The sequence below is a fragment of the Alligator sinensis genome, unplaced genomic scaffold (genome assembly GCF_000455745.1).
Source record: "Alligator sinensis unplaced genomic scaffold, ASM45574v1 scaffold27_1, whole genome shotgun sequence".
NCBI classification, from domain to species: domain Eukaryota; kingdom Metazoa; phylum Chordata; order Crocodylia; family Alligatoridae; genus Alligator; species Alligator sinensis.
Genome location: NW_005842554.1, coordinates 874,484 through 893,623, shown reverse-complemented (window position 1 = coordinate 893,623; position 19,140 = coordinate 874,484). Strand labels below are relative to the sequence as shown.

The 19,140-nt window shown below is 45.8% G+C and overlaps 1 protein-coding gene across 1 annotated transcript in view; it reads left to right on the top strand.

Moving 5' to 3' along the window:
- The window catches only part of ZNF185 (zinc finger protein 185 with LIM domain), a 91,930-nt gene that overhangs the window by 37,090 nt on the left and 35,700 nt on the right, over positions 1-19,140 (top strand). Inside the window, exons 9-17 of the mRNA XM_025213861.1 lie at positions 300-380; positions 1,555-1,638; positions 2,848-2,886; positions 3,736-3,819; positions 7,073-7,150; positions 7,873-7,953; positions 10,785-10,853; positions 13,784-13,873; positions 15,771-15,854. Coding sequence (XP_025069646.1) covers positions 300-380; positions 1,555-1,638; positions 2,848-2,886; positions 3,736-3,819; positions 7,073-7,150; positions 7,873-7,953; positions 10,785-10,853; positions 13,784-13,873; positions 15,771-15,854 — 690 coding nt within the window. The remainder of the gene's footprint in view (positions 1-299; positions 381-1,554; positions 1,639-2,847; positions 2,887-3,735; positions 3,820-7,072; positions 7,151-7,872; positions 7,954-10,784; positions 10,854-13,783; positions 13,874-15,770; positions 15,855-19,140) is intronic.

Sequence of the window (19,140 nt, the reverse complement as noted above, 5' to 3'; positions counted from 1 at the left end):
GCATTCCTATCTTTTGAGGCTAAAGCCCTGTATATATCAGGAAAATCCTAAAGGCATGTTTTCATTGTGGTGCATGGGAAATTAAAGTGCCTCTCAAACTATGATGAGGCTTACAGTAGATGAATCCTACCCCTCTGTACTGTGCTGAAGTTTACCCCAAACCATCAAATCTGTTCATTTGCCTTGCTCTAGGCTGCTTCAAAATCTGTTGTTTAATGCCTGCTGTTTTCAATTCCTTTAAGACTGCTTACAGAAGCAAAACCATTAATGTAGCTCTCCTCTTCTCCCTCGGATTTCAGGGCTGCGTATAATGTGAAGCCAACATCAGCAGATTTAGATGAAGAGGAGCTACCTTTTAGTCCAGATGAACACAAAAAGAGGTACAAACTGCTGGAGTCAATCTGTTTTCAAGCAGTGGTTGTGGGGCTTTGGGGCAAATGGACCCTGCTGAGTATAACTCTTCATTACTGTAAGGGTCAAGCTTATGAAAATTTTAGCTGAGCTATTGGGACTGATTGCAATGTAATAATAATAATACATTTCTATATAGAGCACATCAGTGCCACAGGCAGCAGGGCTCCTAACAAAATATAATTAAAAGCCTGACATGATTCAAAATGACAGCATGGCCCAATTAATTTCTTAGCTGGTGAGGGGGGAGCAGAGAACCCATCAGCTGCAGGCTGTATAAGTTAAAGTATGGAAATAATGGTGCATAGGCATAGAAATATTCTGGCAGTGAGGTGAGCAGTGTACCAGTATCCATGCCCTCCTTATGCCAGGATCTCAAATCAGAACATTTTTGGATTTAAATATACTTCAAATTAGAACTGTATAGCTCAGGCCCCTATTTAGTTTTCACATCATTGTTAGGAAATGTGCTTCCTCCATAATGAAGTTGTTCTTGAGATACTGCCTCAAAGACAGACAATCAGAGTTCCTGATACTTTATGTAAGATTTGCAGAAATACCTTGCTTCAGGGAAAGGATTGAAAAACAGAGTGACCAGCCCAATGTGGGCAAAAAATTCCACGTCTTACTCACACATCCATGCTTCCCCTGCTCAGACATTGGGCGGTGAACCTTTTGAGTGAATCTATAGAGACACCCAGTCTTTGCAATATTCCAGCTATGAGGCCAATACCCCATTCTCTGTACTTGTTCTGTTGTATTATGTACTAATATATTGCATCCTCACATGCCTGCATCCTATAAACTCTTTGTGTCCTTGGGCAGTAATCCCTTGTGACAGGGACTCTGTTTTTTGATCTTTCATGCATTGCAAAGCTCTATGTACACTCATGGCACAGTATAAATGTCATAAGGGATGTAAATAATATCTTTGCGCTGGGTTCCATAGCTAGATAAAGAATAGAGATGGATATAACATTGTTACTGCTCTTGACTTTTACTTGATTTAGGCCCTTTCCAGCGCCTGGCCTTTCAGAGTTGGAGACCAGCCTTCAGTGGCTTGTTTACTTTTAGTCCTCTGTATTCTCTGCTTTCTGTCTTTCAGCAACATCATTAAAATTTGTCCTTTTCCTTCCTTTACAGAACAGAGGCAGCCAACAATGTGCTGAAGCGCACAGCTACTAAGGAGCGTGCTTATGTCCTGTCAGCTGCCAAGAAAAGCAGTGGGTGAGTTTCTAGGGCAGGTTTGGGGGGACTGAAAGAGAAACTATTCATCAGTGTCCACATAGCTATGGTCCAACCCAAAGCACTATTAAAGGCAATGAGAGTCTTAACATTAATTTCCTGATACCCTTGATGAGAAACACCAATGAGAGCTTGCACTCCATACCCTGGAGATCTTGAAAGTTCTGCCTACCAGAGAGGGGAAAACATTTATGGAAAGAAAATCATCATCTTTTTAACACTATACTAGATCCATATCTTCAGGTTTGATGTCTCAGTAACAATGCTAACAACTTGCTTTTCCCAATCCAGTATTATTGCAAAAGATAGCAGGAAAGAAGGGATTGGTAAAAAACCAGTATGGGACACCCAACCACTTTCTAAGAAACTGGAATCCTAGCAGGATTTGGATCCAGTTCACATAAGCTCTTTGGGGAAAAGAACAGTTTTCACTCTCTACGTGAATAGTGCATAGAATGATGTGGCCCTTATTTCAGTTATAGCCCCTTGACACTACTGAAAAACAAAAGCTGTAGCAGTAAATATGTGGATGCATAAAATATTTCTGGTGTATGAGACTCCTCCATCCTTCTCTTTCATGTGGGCAGTAATGGCAGGTGTCAATAGCTGAAGTAAGATTGATCTCTCAGGAATACTGACCTCAATCTCTGTTACTTAGACTTGTGTTATCATTTTTTTCTCCTGGTATAACTCAGGATAGTACAGTGAGGCAGCAGGGAGGGTGTCAGCACATGGGAAGGAATAGGAGAGCCAAGGAATAAGTCTGCTGTGATAGACACTGGTCAAATTGAGCAGGGATATAAATGGTAATTTAAGTTACCCAAGGATGATAAGACAGGGTAGACTGCACTGTATACAATTCAGTTGGCGGGCTAAACAAGTATATTATATGACAAGAGGATAGGCACATGTGTAATAAAAACGCACGATGAGAAAGGTAGAAAATAAGAAGTGGATATTTGTGGAGACTTTACGCTGATTTCACCCTTCTGTATAAATTGCATGGTTTTTGCATGTTGAGTGAAGGCCAAATCTGTGCAAAATGCCACTTAACCCCAGTTGCCCTATGTTTAAATGCTAGCATTGCCCTTCAGGTCCCAGCTGAATTTGTCCCATGAAAACTGTCTCTATACAAGATCTGAATTTGCCTACTGATTTCATGTAACTACTGTTCTTCTGTCTCTTTTACAGAAGTCCTACACAAGAGTTGCCACCTTTATTTGCCAAGAGGTGAGTCCTTGGCTATGTGCTCCATAAATTATTTTGAAGCTGCTCTTTTAAAATATAGTCTTAATATTTGGGCTGCTCCTAAGTGTTGGGGGGTTGAAGTTTCCAGATGGTGTCAGATTGAGAGCAGGGAAAGTCCCAAGATACGGTTAGCCCACCTGACTGGGTTGAGTCAAGTAAGGGACTGATGGTAATGATCTGGTTTGCCAGGAAACCTAAAATGTAGGGAGAATAATAGGGACTGACTTCCCTTACTCTTCCAGGAGAGACTGGTTCCTGCAGAAAAGGCCACCACTGCTTTTTTAACTTTCTAAGCAGACAGTTCCACAAAGAAATTGTGGAAAAGAGAATGCTTCTAACCCTAACTATAAAGTCAATACCTCACATCTGTATAAAGAACCCACATAATCATAACAATGCAGTTAGTGGTGGTCAGATTTTCCTGGTTTTCTGATTTTCACCAAAATTAAGATTCCAGCTGATCCTTCCTAGAACACTTCCAGCAAGGTTGGAATTGATGTGAAGGCATCTTCAAAGTTACCTTGTGACAGACAAATAGTGAAATATCATCTATTTGATTTGAATGGCTTTGTTCCCATCAGAAGGAGGGGAAAGGTGGTACCTTATAAACTAAGTCATTCAGAAATGCGTAGGCTTCAGTCCATTAACAATACATTTCCCTATAATGCAGCTGGTGGAGTTCCAAGGAACAGAAACAAAGTTTTCCTTTGAGATGAAAAAAATCATCAACACAAGGGGAAACAGAAATAAAAAGCTAAAATAATTGTGTATGTGTGTTTGTGTGAAATGGAAACAATGTAATCATCGTGTTTTTATTTTGTTTCCTGAAAGAGTTGAAATTGAGGAGGAAGAAATGCCACACCACAAGAGTCAGAGTTTAGCTGCTTCATCAAGGTTTAGTGCTGGTGACATCAGGTAGTGTCTTCACCTCTTGATTATAGAAGGGAGAAAGGGGGGGGCGGGGGGGCTGGAGGCATTTCTTAGTTTGTCTTCTAGTCTGGTATCAAATATGACTCTGACCACAGTTAAAACAGAGATGCCCCAAAAGGGCCCACCCATAAGAACATCATTTGTCATTCCTAATAGAAAATAAGGGCTGGAAGTACCTTGAAAGATCATCAAGTACAACCCCCCTGCTCTGGGCAGGAATACTGCTGAAATCAAATGATCCCAGTGAGGTGTCTGTCCAGTCTCTTCTTGACTTCCAGGGTTGGGGACTGCACCACCTCCTTGGGAAATCTATTCCAGATTCTGGTCACCCTTACTGTAAAGAAGTTCTTTCTTATATCCAACCTGAAACCAGTTTATGACCATTGTTCCTTGTCCTCCCCTGGGATGCCCTAGTGAACAGTTTTTTCTCTCAGCTCCTGATATTCACCCCTTACATACTTATAGACAGCCAAGTCCCCCTCCCCTCCTCCCCACCACTCCAGTCTTCTCTTCCCCAGGCTGAACAGTTCCAGATCCCTTAGTCTTTCCACATAAGGTTTGTCCTCCAGGCCCTTAATCATTCTTGTGGTCCTTCTCTGGACCCTTTTAAGATTCTCCATGTCTTTTTTGAAGTGCGGCACCTAGAACTGGACACAATACTCCAGCTGGGGTCTCACCAGCACCAAGTAGAGAGGAAGAATCACTTCCTCAGCCCTGCTCATGACACATCAGCTAATGCATCCCAGTATGCTATTAGCTTTGTTGACTACAGCGTCACCCTGGCAGCTCATGTTTATTCTGTGATCTGCCATAACCTTGAGGTCCTTTTCAGCCATCATGCTGGCCAGGACATTTCCTTCTAACCTATATTCATGTTGCTGGTTACTTCTCCCCAAATGAAGCACTGCATTTATCCTTATTGAACTGTAACCAGTTCTGCTCTGCCCACCTTTCCAGCTTGTTCAGGTTCACTTGGATCTGCATCCTATCCCCTAGGATGACTGATTTTCCCCTTAACTTAATATCATCTGCAAACTTGAGAAGAAAGGGACTGAAATGCAACTGAACACCTGCACATGGTACTTATTTATGCCAGTGTTACTTACATAGGTTTTCTACAGCTGTGTACATTAGGCCAGAATCCAGAACAGAGATAGGTGTCCCAGCGTAGTACATGCAGCATGTAATAATTACAGCACCTCCCACTAGGTGGTGGGGAGCAGGTAAAAGTCTGCTTCCCTTGAGCAAACTAGTATCCTGGGATACAGTGCAGACAGATGACATTTACAGTTGTGTAATTTTACTCCTGATTTTTTCCTGGGACAATTCTTCACTAGATTCAATTACATTACACCAATACAGAGCTCTACATCTGCTCCTTTTTTACACCAGTATAAAGGTCAATTACTCCAGTCTAAACATGTTATGGGAGGAAAAAGAGCAAGGGTATGAATGAGGCCAAATGAGTTGGAAGGTTTTACAATGACAGGCCTGGAGATGGTCATCCTGTATTTAATTACAGACGTGCTATAACATGGGTAATGTCAGTGCAAGCTCATACCAAACCCACACTATGCTTCTCTTTTGATCTAAAGATGTGAGAAGGGTTCAGTCTCGGGAGCTCATTCATTTTTGACCTCATCTCACTGAAGAGCTCATAAGCCCCAGTGATGAACATGGTATAAATACCTAAGCAGACAAAAGAAGCTCCTATAAGGATTTTCTTTTACTAGCAGTCGTGGCTGGATGAACTATCCCTGCTACCTAGAAATAAATGACTCAATATCTTATTATTTCCAGTCTCCTGAGCCAACTGTCCCCTTTTGTAGGACTTTAAATTTAATTAATCTACCTTGACAATGGTAGCATAAAATCAGTCTGTCCATAAAGATTCAAGCTATTTATTGTCTTTAAATTGATCTTTGCTGGAGTGGCAAGGTTTATCCTAATTTCAAACTACCAACCAAATGCACATCTTACTGTAAAGTGTAAACTGTACACCATTTCATGGAAAGGGGACCAACGCCAGAGGTTTCCCTTGCCTTGGTGGGGAAAAGGTACCTGCCCCAGGAACTCAAACTCCTTGGTTCTTACTGGTGCAGAGCAGAGCAGTCTCCTTAGCCTTGGTAGTTGCTGCTGCAAAAGCCATGGCATGGGGCTGCTGCTACAGCACCACAGACTCCCTGGGGGCCACCTTTCAGATGCACCCACCTAAGTGGCCTACTGGAGCTGCTGCCCCATTCATCCACCCCTTGTTACATTACTGACCAATGCACTTTTATCATCCTACATGGAACCCAATGAATAGTGCTGTCTAAGTTAAAAGACCAGCAGTGGTAGTGTCATCTAAGCCATGTTGATTGAAAAAGTGTTGGGTGTGATTTGGGGCTTCAGAGGAGGTGTGCTGAATAAAAAAGCTATGGAAAGGGAGGCACCACCTGTCCCCAGAGGAGAAAAACTCTGCTGTTTTTCACAAGGGATTCTTTCAGATTAGGATTCAGCTATTTATTTCCACTTGAACAAGAAGCTTGTTGCCAGGTGTCAGCACTCCTGACTTCTCCAAGGTTTTTAAGCCTCATGGACAGGGAGCAGTGTCCAGGAGTTAAAGCTGACAGGCAGAAAGACTTTATCTTCTGGGAGGAAATAGGTGTGTTTGCATTACAAAATTGTGATGCAGCTTCATTTCTCTGGGGTACATAACCACAACTCTGTCTTGACTGGAAAGTGAAAATATTTTTTTTATAGATAGTGGTCGTTGTCTAAAGGTGTTCAGGGATTGGTTTTTCAAGTGAGACCCTGGAAATGTTCAGTAGCAGCAAGCATTTGTCATGCAAATTTTGTTTTGTTGAAAAAGTAATTTTCTGTAAATAAAAACCTTTTGACAGAAATGTGATGCATGTTGAAAGACTCAGAACTGCACATAACTTCATTGAGCATGTACATGGGCACCGATGTCTTCACATGAGTCTCATATTACAGGATTATGGCTTTTTGTTGGTTATTAGGCTGTCACTGTTAAGCCTGGGGCTTGCAGATGGAAAGATCTGATGTTTTGGCTGCTAGCCTATTATTACCGAAGAGACCTAGGTTCAATTCCCTTTTCTGCCACAGACCTGCAGGTGACCTTGAGTGAGTCACTTAACTTCTTTGTACCTCTGTCCTCTCTTTGTAAAGGAAGATGGTGAGATAGTCCCAAAACTGTAAGATAGATAGCTCTTAACACTTTATTTTTTATCAGTACTAATAGGGTGAAAAAGAGCCCAGCAGAATCTCCCTGTAATGAGCCAAGGGCAAAAACTGCTGTTTCTACAGAGAGGTAGGTCTGACAGCTCAGATCACCTGTGAGAACAGAAGTCTCTCAGGCTCCTTCTGAGAAGATGCCTTTTTGACCCACATAACTGACACCAGCCTGTCCCTTCAGCCTCTGCTGTTGTATTCACTCCTCCAATTCATTTCAAGCATAAAGTGCTACAGTCTAGCCTAGCACGTTCCTTCTGTGCAGGAGGCACTCTCACCAGATCAGGGGGAGCTGTATGAGACATGGCAGCCTGCTGTCACCTGAAACACGGCTCCCTAAGGCATATTTCCTGCAAGAATCCAAAATTATCCCAAGTAAAGGAGTTGAAAAGTCCAGAGGGTTTTTTGTTTTTGTTTTTTTTTGGGGGGGCCGGGTGGAAATCTAGCTTTTGAATGTGTTTTTATTACCATCTGCTTGGGGTGGAACTGTTTTCCTTCACTTGAGTTTTTTGAAATTCCTGATTCTGTCATCAAAGATATTGTTGAAAGGGTAACTGAGAATTTTTATTTTCTGGAAATAAAGTGATTTGGTAAATTATTATTTTTATAATGGTTTCAATTAATTTTTAATGAAAATGGTTAATATTGGCATAGCTTTTTCCAGAATTTTTTTAAAATGAAAAAATATTTTTTTTAAATGTGACTAGAAAAAAACCTTTATGCTCACAACAGTTTTGACCAGCTGCACTGCTGAATTATTTTGCTTGGCAGCTACACTGTCTTCTTTGCTCTATTTTGTAGCACTGATGCAGGCAGTAAAAGCCAAACAACCAGAACCTGGAGTGAAACTAAATTGAGGAGCTCCATTTCTACTGATCGCAGGTACAGTGCTTAAGTTATGTTGTTTGAACCATAATACATAGCAACTGAAACACACCACCAATGGGACTGGGTTTTCATCATGTTGATAGAAAATTTGCTTGTATGTGAGCTGCATGACTGCGGTACAGTGCAGTCATGAAACAATAAATTCCATAGTCTGGTGGCTGTAACACTAAAGAGGGAACTGAGGAGGCACTTTATAATGTTATTAAAGAGTTAATGTTTTAATTTAAATGTCTCTGATATGAGTCTGTTTCATGATAAGCTAAGTGGTAGCAAGTACCCAGAACACCCACACTGCAAACTAAAGCCAGTAAGGGCTGTAGGTAGCCAGCAGCTCTGGACCTTGTTGCACTGTAATTTTGGGTGGCTTCTAGAGCTCTTAACCCCTGGATTGTCTGCACATTAACATCTTGAAGTGTCTTAAAGCAGTGGTTCTCAACCTTTTTCCTACCAGGACCTATTTGCAAAGATCCATGGCCAGACCCTCTTGGCCTTGCCGGTGTCTGACCCACTGCACCCCGGGCCATGCTGGCAGTACTGTAGCAAGGGAGGGGCAAGAAGGATGACTGCCCCAGGTGCCAAAGTGAAGGGGCACCAACAGGCATTGCTCAGTCGGGGCGAAGCATGGGACAGAGTCACAAGCAGCTCATTTGGGGGGCAAGGGTGTGGGGCCCCTGCATGTATCCCCAGGCAAGCATGGGGGGCATGTGCCCCCCAGATTTGTGCATGGGGCGAGGGCGGGCTGCCACTGCAGGTTTGCCCCAGGCTCCAAACTTTCTTGCTATGTCACTATATGCTGGTGTCCCTCGCTCCAGACCCCTGCCCCGGTAACTGAGAATTTTTATTTTCTGGAAATAAAGTGATTTGGTAAATTATTATTTTTATAATGGTTTCAATTAATTTTTAATGAAAATGGTTAATATTGGCATAGCTTTTTCCAGAATTTTTTTAAAATGAAAAAATATTTTTTTTAAATGTGACTAGAAAAAAACCTTTATGCTCACAACAGTTTTGACCAGCTGCACTGCTGAATTATTTTGCTTGGCAGCTACACTGTCTTCTTTGCTCTATTTTGTAGCACTGATGCAGGCAGTAAAAGCCAAACAACCAGAACCTGGAGTGAAACTAAATTGAGGAGCTCCATTTCTACTGATCGCAGGTACAGTGCTTAAGTTATGTTGTTTGAACCATAATACATAGCAACTGAAACACACCACCAATGGGACTGGGTTTTCATCATGTTGATAGAAAATTTGCTTGTATGTGAGCTGCATGACTGCGGTACAGTGCAGTCATGAAACAATAAATTCCATAGTCTGGTGGCTGTAACACTAAAGAGGGAACTGAGGAGGCACTTTATAATGTTATTAAAGAGTTAATGTTTTAATTTAAATGTCTCTGATATGAGTCTGTTTCATGATAAGCTAAGTGGTAGCAAGTACCCAGAACACCCACACTGCAAACTAAAGCCAGTAAGGGCTGTAGGTAGCCAGCAGCTCTGGACCTTGTTGCACTGTAATTTTGGGTGGCTTCTAGAGCTCTTAACCCCTGGATTGTCTGCACATTAACATCTTGAAGTGTCTTAAAGCAGTGGTTCTCAACCTTTTTCCTACCAGGACCTATTTGCAAAGATCCATGGCCAGACCCTCTTGGCCTTGCCGGTGTCTGACCCACTGCACCCCGGGCCATGCTGGCAGTACTGTAGCAAGGGAGGGGCAAGAAGGATGACTGCCCCAGGTGCCAAAGTGAAGGGGCACCAACAGGCATTGCTCAGTCGGGGCGAAGCATGGGACAGAGTCACAAGCAGCTCATTTGGGGGGCAAGGGTGTGGGGCCCCTGCATGTATCCCCAGGCAAGCATGGGGGGCATGTGCCCCCCAGATTTGTGCATGGGGCGAGGGCGGGCTGCCACTGCAGGTTTGCCCCAGGCTCCAAACTTTCTTGCTATGTCACTATATGCTGGTGTCCCTCGCTCCAGACCCCTGCCCCCCCAGCCCTGCCAGAGGGGCCCCTAGCTGCCCCATCCTACTCAGGCCAGAGCATGGTGGCTGCGGCAACTCTGGCTCATGTAAGCAGCAGCAGAGCAAGTCCAGCCCCAGCACAGGATGGAGGGAGAAGGAGGAGAGGCTTGTGGCACTCCCATGCCCCAGTCTTAGGCTGGGGCTACTGCACGGGGCCAGGCAGCCTGGTCATGGCCCCTCCTACTGCCCCAGCAGCATCTTTGGGCCTCCCCACACCCATGACCATAGGCACTGGCCCCAGTGATGCCAGCCTGGTCACACAACTCTCCCCCACCCCCTTTGCCCACTAGAAGGGGTAGGTGCCTTCCCACCACCCCCTGCCCTGCCGCAGCTCACGACCCTTTGAAATATTCTTGCGATCCACTTTTGGGCTGCGACCCACGGGTTGAGAAACGCTGTCTTAAAACACTTGTTTTGCAGTTCAAAGTTACATAACTCCAAGGCAGGGTTATCTCTAGATCTGCACAACCCAACTCCTGTTCCATTGAGGTGTGGCCACTTCCCACAGATATGCTGACCAAGTTGAAGGTGTGACTGCTCCAAAACACTAAGCCATTCAACATTTGTGTGGCTCACAGCGTCAGGTGTAATGAGGCCCTCTGCTATTTAGGCCCTCAGTAAACAGCACCTGTCTCCTTCAACTAAGAAGTCAGCACAAAAAATGCAGTTTATGTCTCCTAAACTAAATGGACTTTCATTTTAACCTGATCCCTGCACTGTGTATATCATAAACCTAATAAACTACTTCCTCCCCCCTGTCTTGCTCCAGCACCTGCTCTGACTGATTTGTATTGCATTTTACTTGCAGAAATGGTGAAGACAGACAGGCCCCTAATGAGAAGTCCTCAGCAGAAATCAGGTCGCAGTATGGGAAAAGGTAATGAGTTATGAAGGATAATCTGTGCTGCTTAACACAAAACATTCAGAACTAGCACCTATCAGTGGTTGCTGGAGAGTCATGCACCCAGGCCATCCTTCATAATGGCTGAGTTGCACTTAATCAAGATTTTCTATTCCTTCCTCTTTCTCCCTCACAAGACCTCCTATTTGGCTTAGTCTTTACAGGACCTACTTAGTCTGATGCACTCTCACTATTTCCACCAGCGAGCTTTGTATCTGCCAATTACAGAGAGAAGAGGTGCTTAGAGCTTGAATTACTGTGGCTTCTTCCAGTGCTGATTCTGAATCCGTCTGTCAAATAGATCAGGACTGTCCAACTTCTAAGCAACTGAGGGCTGAATACCCCATTGACTGAATCAGTGAGAGTCTCACATCGAGGAGCTGCTATTGGGTGAGCCATGGGCTCCCCCTAGGCTGCATGCTATGCGGACACCCCACCTTGCTGCACTGTACACCCTCCCCATTGCTGCATCATGAACACTCCCAGTCCCCCCAACTGCAACACATGCTTGCATGGCCCCAGGTTCACCCTCATCTACCCTGGCTGAAACACATTTTCACTTCCTGCCCGCTGGGGCAGGGGAAGGCAGTTAAAGCTGGAGGAGGGAAGGGGAGCCAAGAGTCTCCAGCTGTAATAAGCAATGGAGGAAACAGTGGCCTGGCAGGATCCTGGGGGCTGCAACTTAATCCCAAGTGGGCCACATACAACCTGCAGGTTTATCATAGCTGGACTGCCCTGAATGAGATACAGGTTTCCCTTTATGTAGGTTTTGTATATGCAAATTCGTTTTTATGCAATGACCCCTTTTCTACCCAAAATTCGTTATATGTGAGGTAAATTCACTCTTTTGTGATTGGCAGCAGGTAAATTGGTGGGGGCAGTGGAAAGGGCCATGGGCGGGGTGGCAGATTTGAGGCCCCAGCCATGAGGGAGGGAGCAGAGCACAGGCAAGAGCATGGGCTAGGGTGAGTTGGGCCTCAATCTGGACCCCCCATCAGTGATGAGGGAGAGAGTAAGGCTGGGGCTGGGGCTGGGGCTGGGGCAGGTACTGCACAGCCAGGGTGGGGTGTGGGACAGGGTGCACACAATGTTCCCTCTAATGTGTAGCGGTGTAAGGTATAAGGAGCGCGCCGCTTTGGTTCAGTCCTGTAAATAGTGTAACAAACATATGACCACTCAAATAGTAATTGAGTTCTGCTTAAGCACTCTTATGTATTGTTTGAATAAGCCTGATGGGGCTCTGCAATGTGTGTCAAGGACAGCAGCAAGGTATTGCATTTATGGGGTATTAGACATTCATGAACAGATTTAAGAGTTAAAATTGTCAGTTGTCACAAACAGCTAGAGGGTTTGGGTCTGATTCCCCTCACACAAAATCAGATACCAACATAACCTGAATACTTGAGTGTGTGTTGATGAAGAAATTCCTATAGGTACTTACATGTTGAATTAAATAGCTTTACCCAAACATTGTGCCAAAGAAAAGTAAAATAAAGAAAGCACTAAAAGAGTTCTGTGCACCACTAGAAGTTATGTGAACTGCTTCTATGCAATGGTTTCCTTCTATGGTGTTTATATGCCCATATTTTCTTTTCATCTGTGCCTTTGCAAATCAGCAGTGACTTAATTGAAAAATAGAAACTTACAGTGGTGTAAAACTTGTATGAGAGGGAAATCACATGCAGGGCTGGCCCATAATCTTTGGGGACCCCCTACAAGATGTAGTTCTGGGGACCCCCTGTTCCTTCCCTGGGGCCGGGGCCGGGGCCGGGGCCGGGGCCGGGGCCAGGGCCGGGGACAGAGGAGGGTCAGAGCCAGGACCTCCTCCCCCACTCAGCCGGTAACTAAATGAATGTCCTGGCACACTGGAGGCAGCGGAGGCAGCAACAAGGTAAAAAACCAGCCGTGCAGTTCCCCAGTGCCACAAGGAGACAGTCTGCCCCTGCCCCAGCCCCCATCCCCACCTCCGCCTTGCCTCAGCTTGGGGAGGAGCTGTTGCCTGAGTAAATGTCTGGTAAATGTCCCGCGCTAGCCCCGATGCCTCCTCCACCCTCTGCGCCCAGCTCCTCTCTGGGCTGGTGTGCAGCATTAAAAAGTTTTCAAATCATGTGCACACCTTGGAGGGAACCCCGGGTGTACAGCTCCTGCTGCTATGGGCTGCTGCTGTGGCCAGAGGCCACACCAGGCTCTGCTCAGCGGGGGCTGGGATGGGCTATGCTTGGGGCAGGCAGTGGCACAGAGGGTGTGCACATGCGCACGCAGGCGGGGGCACAAGGCGTGCGCAGGTGGGGCAGAGGATGCGCACATGTGTGGGTGTGTGTTTGTAGGGCGAGTCCCACATAAACACCCCCATGATACACACGCACCCATACCTCCCTCGCACTGCCATGCACGCAGACCCTCACACCCCTCACACACCCCAGCCACCCTCCCCCACACACAATCCCCCACAAATCCCATACCCACCCACACCCCACATATCCACACACACATCTACATGCTTCCTCACCCCAGAAACCCACACACCCACAGCCCCCCACAAACCTATACCCTCCCCACGCAATATACAAGCGTCAGACTTCCTTTTAAGCTATTGTGTAATCACCTCTACGTATGCTACACAAACACATGTAAACCAGGGCAAAAATATTTTTTGAAATGAAATTAATGAAAGTTTTAGATGTTCGCTTTTTAGAATATAATTTGATATTTTTCTGGTTCTGAGATGGCAAAACCCCTTAATGAAAGGGACTTCTGGTGTCAAAGGTAGACTTCAGATTTGGGCCTTGCTTCCTAAATTCAGTCTTCCTTTGCTCTGTTGAACTTAAATAACTGTAAGAACCTTGGACATACCAAATATATCTGCGACATCATGTCAGGTTAATTGTAACTCTCTTTGTAACTAGCTCTACCTGTGAAGAAAGTGTGAGCAGTGCCCCCCAATCAATGCCTCCAAGTGAAGAAAAGTTCACAGCTACTACATCTCTGACGAAAAGGTAGAGTTTAGACTGCTTTGATGTCTGTTTAGTGGGAATCCATAAATACATTTCTGTGTTTTGTTATTATAGCAAATGCATGATTGTAGAACACTCCTTGGGCACGTCCAGATGTGCGGGGATGTTTGGTTTCCCCAGGGACACATAGCAGCGGTGCACTTTCCAGCACAGCTACTTGTTCCCAGGGAACACCTGTGCCATGCACACTTTGGCGTGAGCCAAGTACTTGACTCATTGATATGGCTTCTCCCTTTAGGGGTAGTAGGGGAGGCTGGGGCGAGCACTTTTGGCCCCAGCAGCCTTACCTGGGGTCCTGGGGCTGCAGCCACAGCAATCCTGCTGGGCAGAGCCTGGCTGGCAGCTGCAGCGTGGCTCCGGGTGGCCTGGCTCTGCTTGTTAGCAGAACATGCTGCCTGAGCTGAGCCAATTTTTTTTCTGCTCTTTTTTAATTTTTGATCCCTGGATATCCAGGAGTCAGAAAAACCTGCAGAAAAATAAAAGGGCACAGGGCACGCTCAGGCAGCACGCTCTTACAGCATGGAGAACAACAGACTGTCCGGTTTATGGTGCTACAAGCAAGTTTTGCAGTGCCACATACCACATTGACTGTGCTTGTCTGAATGTGCTTCTTGTGGTTATGGTCAGTTAACTCACTGGCTCAGTGACACAGCCATTCATTAGGGCTGCGCGAAGCTTTGGTCCCTGATTTGATTCAGTGGAGATTCAGCCTGATTCGGTGGCCGAATCTCCAAATCTGAATCTAATCAGAGGACCCTTTAATCTCTCCAAATTGAATCGGAGAGATTCAGCGATTCGAACATAGACACAGCTTTAAATGTTTTTTGTACATACCTCTAGGTAGCAGGTGGCTCGTGAATGCTGTGATGCTGGGGCACATGGAGCATCCCACAGGAGCACAGGTGGGGTTCCCAGCACACTCAACAGCAGACCCGGAAGCGGCCCAGAAGCACTTCTGGTCCACTTCTAGGTCCGCCAGAGAGAGTGCTGGGGGCTCCCCCCCCACACACCCCCTGGGCTCAGCGACTGGTGCCTCCTGGGTCTGGGGAGCACCCAGGGTCCCCCCACGGCCAATCGCTGAGCAGGGGGGATGCTGGGGGCCCCCCCGCGTGCTCCCCAGTGGACCGGAAGTACTTCCGGTCCACTTCTGGGTTCCCCACTGAGCATGCAGGCCCCCCCCGCACTCCTGAGGTATGCTCCGTCTGCCCCAGCATTGCAACGTTCACAAGCCATGTCGGGTACCTCGTGGTATGTAGAAAAAACATTTCAAGCTGTGTCTGTCTGAATCGCTGATTCTCTGAATCAGCATCAAATCTTCAGATCTGGATTTGGCCAAATCGAATCTGGGACAGTAATCCAAATCAACTAATTGAATCACTGTCCCCAATTCAGGTCGAATCCGAATCCAAATTGAATAGGGCCCGTTTCAAACACCCCTACCATTCATAACAGTTGAATCCTTTAGACTGTGAGCTGGTCCCCCAAAGGAAATAAGTTAAACTCAGTTGATCCCAGAAAGGATAAAGCCTGAGGGGAAAAATACGCTATAGGTAACAATTGGCAAAGGGGGAAATGGACACAGTAACTTAAGTCTATGGTCTGGCAGAGTAGGCTATACTCTAGCATACCGTGACAGTTCTTTACTATACTCTTACTGTTATGAACAGTAGGGGTATGTGAAATGGGCCCTATTCGATTTGGATTTGGATATGGCCTGAATTGGGGACAGTGATTCAATTAGTTGATTCGGCTTACTGTCCCAGATTCGATTTGGCCAAATCCGAAGATTTGATGCTGATTCAGAGAATCAGAGATTCAGACGGATTATATTATCACACAAATATTATATGGTCAAGTCTTATTATGTTTCTGTTCCTAGTGACTACTTGGTTAAGGAGGAGCCTGATCTGATCTCCTGGGATGAATTGGTTACCATAGCCACAACCTTTTCTGCAAGTCAAAGGTAGAGTCAGTGTAAAATGCCTGCAGTGAACTGAGCATTGTGCTTCTCGTGGAACATGTGCTCTGGAGCTTTCAGGAAATGCAGGTCAATTGAAATGCTTCATGGAATTGCAAAAATGTCAATTAGATTTCATTTAGGAGGAAAACGGAATGGTCCATTATAACACTTCTGAAACAAAATACTGTAGCTTCTTTCCTTTGAAAATGTTTTCTTATTTTAATATAAAAAGTCAAAATTGAAACATTGTGAACAAACCATTTTTTCACAGTTATCTTTCACAGAGAATGCATACATTTGTAGGATTTACTCCAAAACTAAAATAAATTTTGAAATCTAAAAGTCCTTCATTAAATAGATTTTCTGTTCTCCACATAACCTTAGCCTATTGCCTTACTCTGTCTATCAGGCTTTCCATTTAACTTGCCTTATGCCTATGTCGGATTCCCTCTAATGAAATATCATTCAAGTAAATCAGGCTTATTCCAACAATCTGGTGAGAGAGATGTAACCAGGATGGGGTTCTGACCTGGTTCTCAGTTGATGTACTGCTTAGAGCCCGCCCTTACCCAGGAAACATATTTGTAGCAGGGCACTAAGGTGCCTGCTACTTGGAGAGCCGGGATAACTCCTCAGGTGCCGGTTGCTGTGGCAACTAGAGGGAACTAGTGACCCACACCTGCCTAGTCAGCTGACCAGAAGAGGTAGGACCTGGCTCCTATATAAATCACAGGCTGGAGGCCATGGGGGGAGTTCCCTTCTGGCAGCCAAGCGGGGAAGGAACCCTGCTGGAATGAGTAATGCATAGAGACCAAACTGCAGGTATGGCCCGAGACTGGGGACAGATGAAGCAACTCTGGTGTGGCGAGAAGAAGGTTGGAGCCAGATGGCTTAGATTTATGTTATAGCCCAGGGGCTTGTGTTATGTTTGTTGTTGTGACCGGCAGTTTGGGTGAGGCTAAGAGGGGATGGAGGAGGCCTCATAGGGGACCTGCAGCAGTATGAGAACCCCAGTCCCCAAGAGAGAGGGGGCAGCAATTGCCAAGTGCCAGAGAGCGCATAGTGCGAGACGGGGCTGCGGAGAGCCCAAGCGTCAGAGAGGGCGCGGAGAGAGACCGAACAACGTCAGTTCCATCTGCAAGGCTTGGGGCGTGGGACAGGGGTGGTTGGAGCCACACATAGTCCATAAGGCTGGGGGGCACAGAACACCCAAGACACGAATGGGACTAGTGATAACAGGAGAACCGTGGCCAAGAGGACGAAAGGCATAAAATATATATGACATCAAAGTCGTGGTGGGCAAGAATTTGAGGGTGCTAGTCAGCAGCTTGGCATGGTAAGGAGGCGGCAAGGGAGAGCACAGCAACCCTGTCCACCCTCCTATTACAATATTGTATTCAGAATTGTTGTTATGGGTGTTATGTCGATACCTCTAAATTAAAGCGGTTTGTCACTGTTCTTCTTACCCTTTATGTAAGTTTGAATAAGCATCAGATGGGCATCAAACTTTTTATTTGTATATCATGTTTCATCAAGAAAGATCCCAAAGTAGTTTTATATGCCTGATTCTTCCTTGCTGAAGAAAGAGAAAGGAGGAAGGTTGTAGATTGCAGGCCCAGGCATAAACAGGGAGGATACCCCTGACCCAGAGGTGATGGATGAAATGTTGCCCTCCCCACAGATATACCTGTTCCTTTCTAGAAATATCTCTGATTTCCCTCTCCCCCACTCACACCTTAAAAGACTTGACTCATTTATATGGCTTCTCCTCTTAGGAGGAACGGCTATCAGGTCCCCCTTCAAGCCCTGTACTAAACTATTGCCTAGTAAAACCAATGTTTTCAGTATTTTCTTTTCCTTCCAGAACAGTGAAAAGCATTAACCCTTTACCAGCTCAGCCAGGGAGGGGCCAGCAATTCCCAACCAACTCTCCTATTATGCCTAAAGGTTGTCTCTCTATCAAAACTGGTTTGTGAAGAAGCACATGATGGAAGCTTGCAATGAAAGTTTCTGTACTGTGGATAAACTGACTGTCAATTCTGCCTTCTTCACTCTTCACAAAATCACAACCTATTAAAATATAACCCTTTTATATTTATAAAATATAAAACAGTGAGCTGCTGGGAAGGGATGGCTTCCACCTCTCTCCGCTGGGGAGGAGGCTCTTCTCAGTCAGACTGGCTGATCTGCTCCACCAGGCTTTAAACTAAGCCTGCCGGGGGATGGGGGGACTACTGCCACTGCTGGCCCGCTGAGCAACCCTTGCAAAGCCAGCAGGCCAACACACTTAAGGGAGCTACCCCTGCCCCAGCCTTGGAACGAGCTATAGGCAAGTCAAGGGCCCCCCATTGGCGTGCCTGTATACCAATGCCAGGAGCTTGGGAATAAACAGGAGGAACTTGTCCTCCTGCTAAACACAAATAAATATGATGTCATAGGGATAACGGAGACCTGGTGGGACTCCACCCATGACTGGGCCACAGGTATAGATGGTTATACCCTGTACGGGAGAGATCAAGTGGACAAAAGGGGCGGGGGTGTAGTTCTCTATGTCAAGGAAAACTATGCATCCCTGCAAGCTGACATTGTTGCCCAGGGTGGACGACTGGAGACCCTCTGGGTTAAAATCCGTGGGGAACATGGCACAAGGGACACAATGGTGGGAGTCTACTGCAGACCTCCTACCCAGGATCAAGACCTTGACCAGGAGTTCACCAGGGAACTGGCTGAGGCCACACGCTCCTGGTGCATAATTGTCATGGGAGACTTCAACTACCCAGACATCTCATGGGAAGAGCACTCGGCCAAATCTGAGCGGTCACAAAGCTTTCTCTTGTGGGTGGATGAGCTCTATCTGATGCAGGAAGTTGATGGGCCGACAAGAGGTAAAGTGCTGCTTGACCTGGTACTGGCAAGAGGGGACGACCTAATCAATGACTTAATGATTGAAGGGAAGCTGGGTGACAGCAACCATGAGCTGATTACCTTCACCATCTGCCGTAAAGCTGGCAAGTCAGTGAGCAATACAGAAGTCCTCAACTTCAGGAAAGCTGACTTCAACAAGTGTTACCAAATCTGCCCATTACTTTGGGGTGTGCTCATTTATTAGGGATAGTTTCTAGGGTCTCGGTGATTCTGTCAATGTGCTGCTTGTGTTACTATACGGAGCTGTATTTCTCCCTTCTGCAAGCCCTCACCCCCAGTGGAGCTATCTTGCAGGACTCAATCTCAATGGGCTGGGTTCCTCCAGTCACCAAATCAGTCATACACACAAACACACACAAATTAA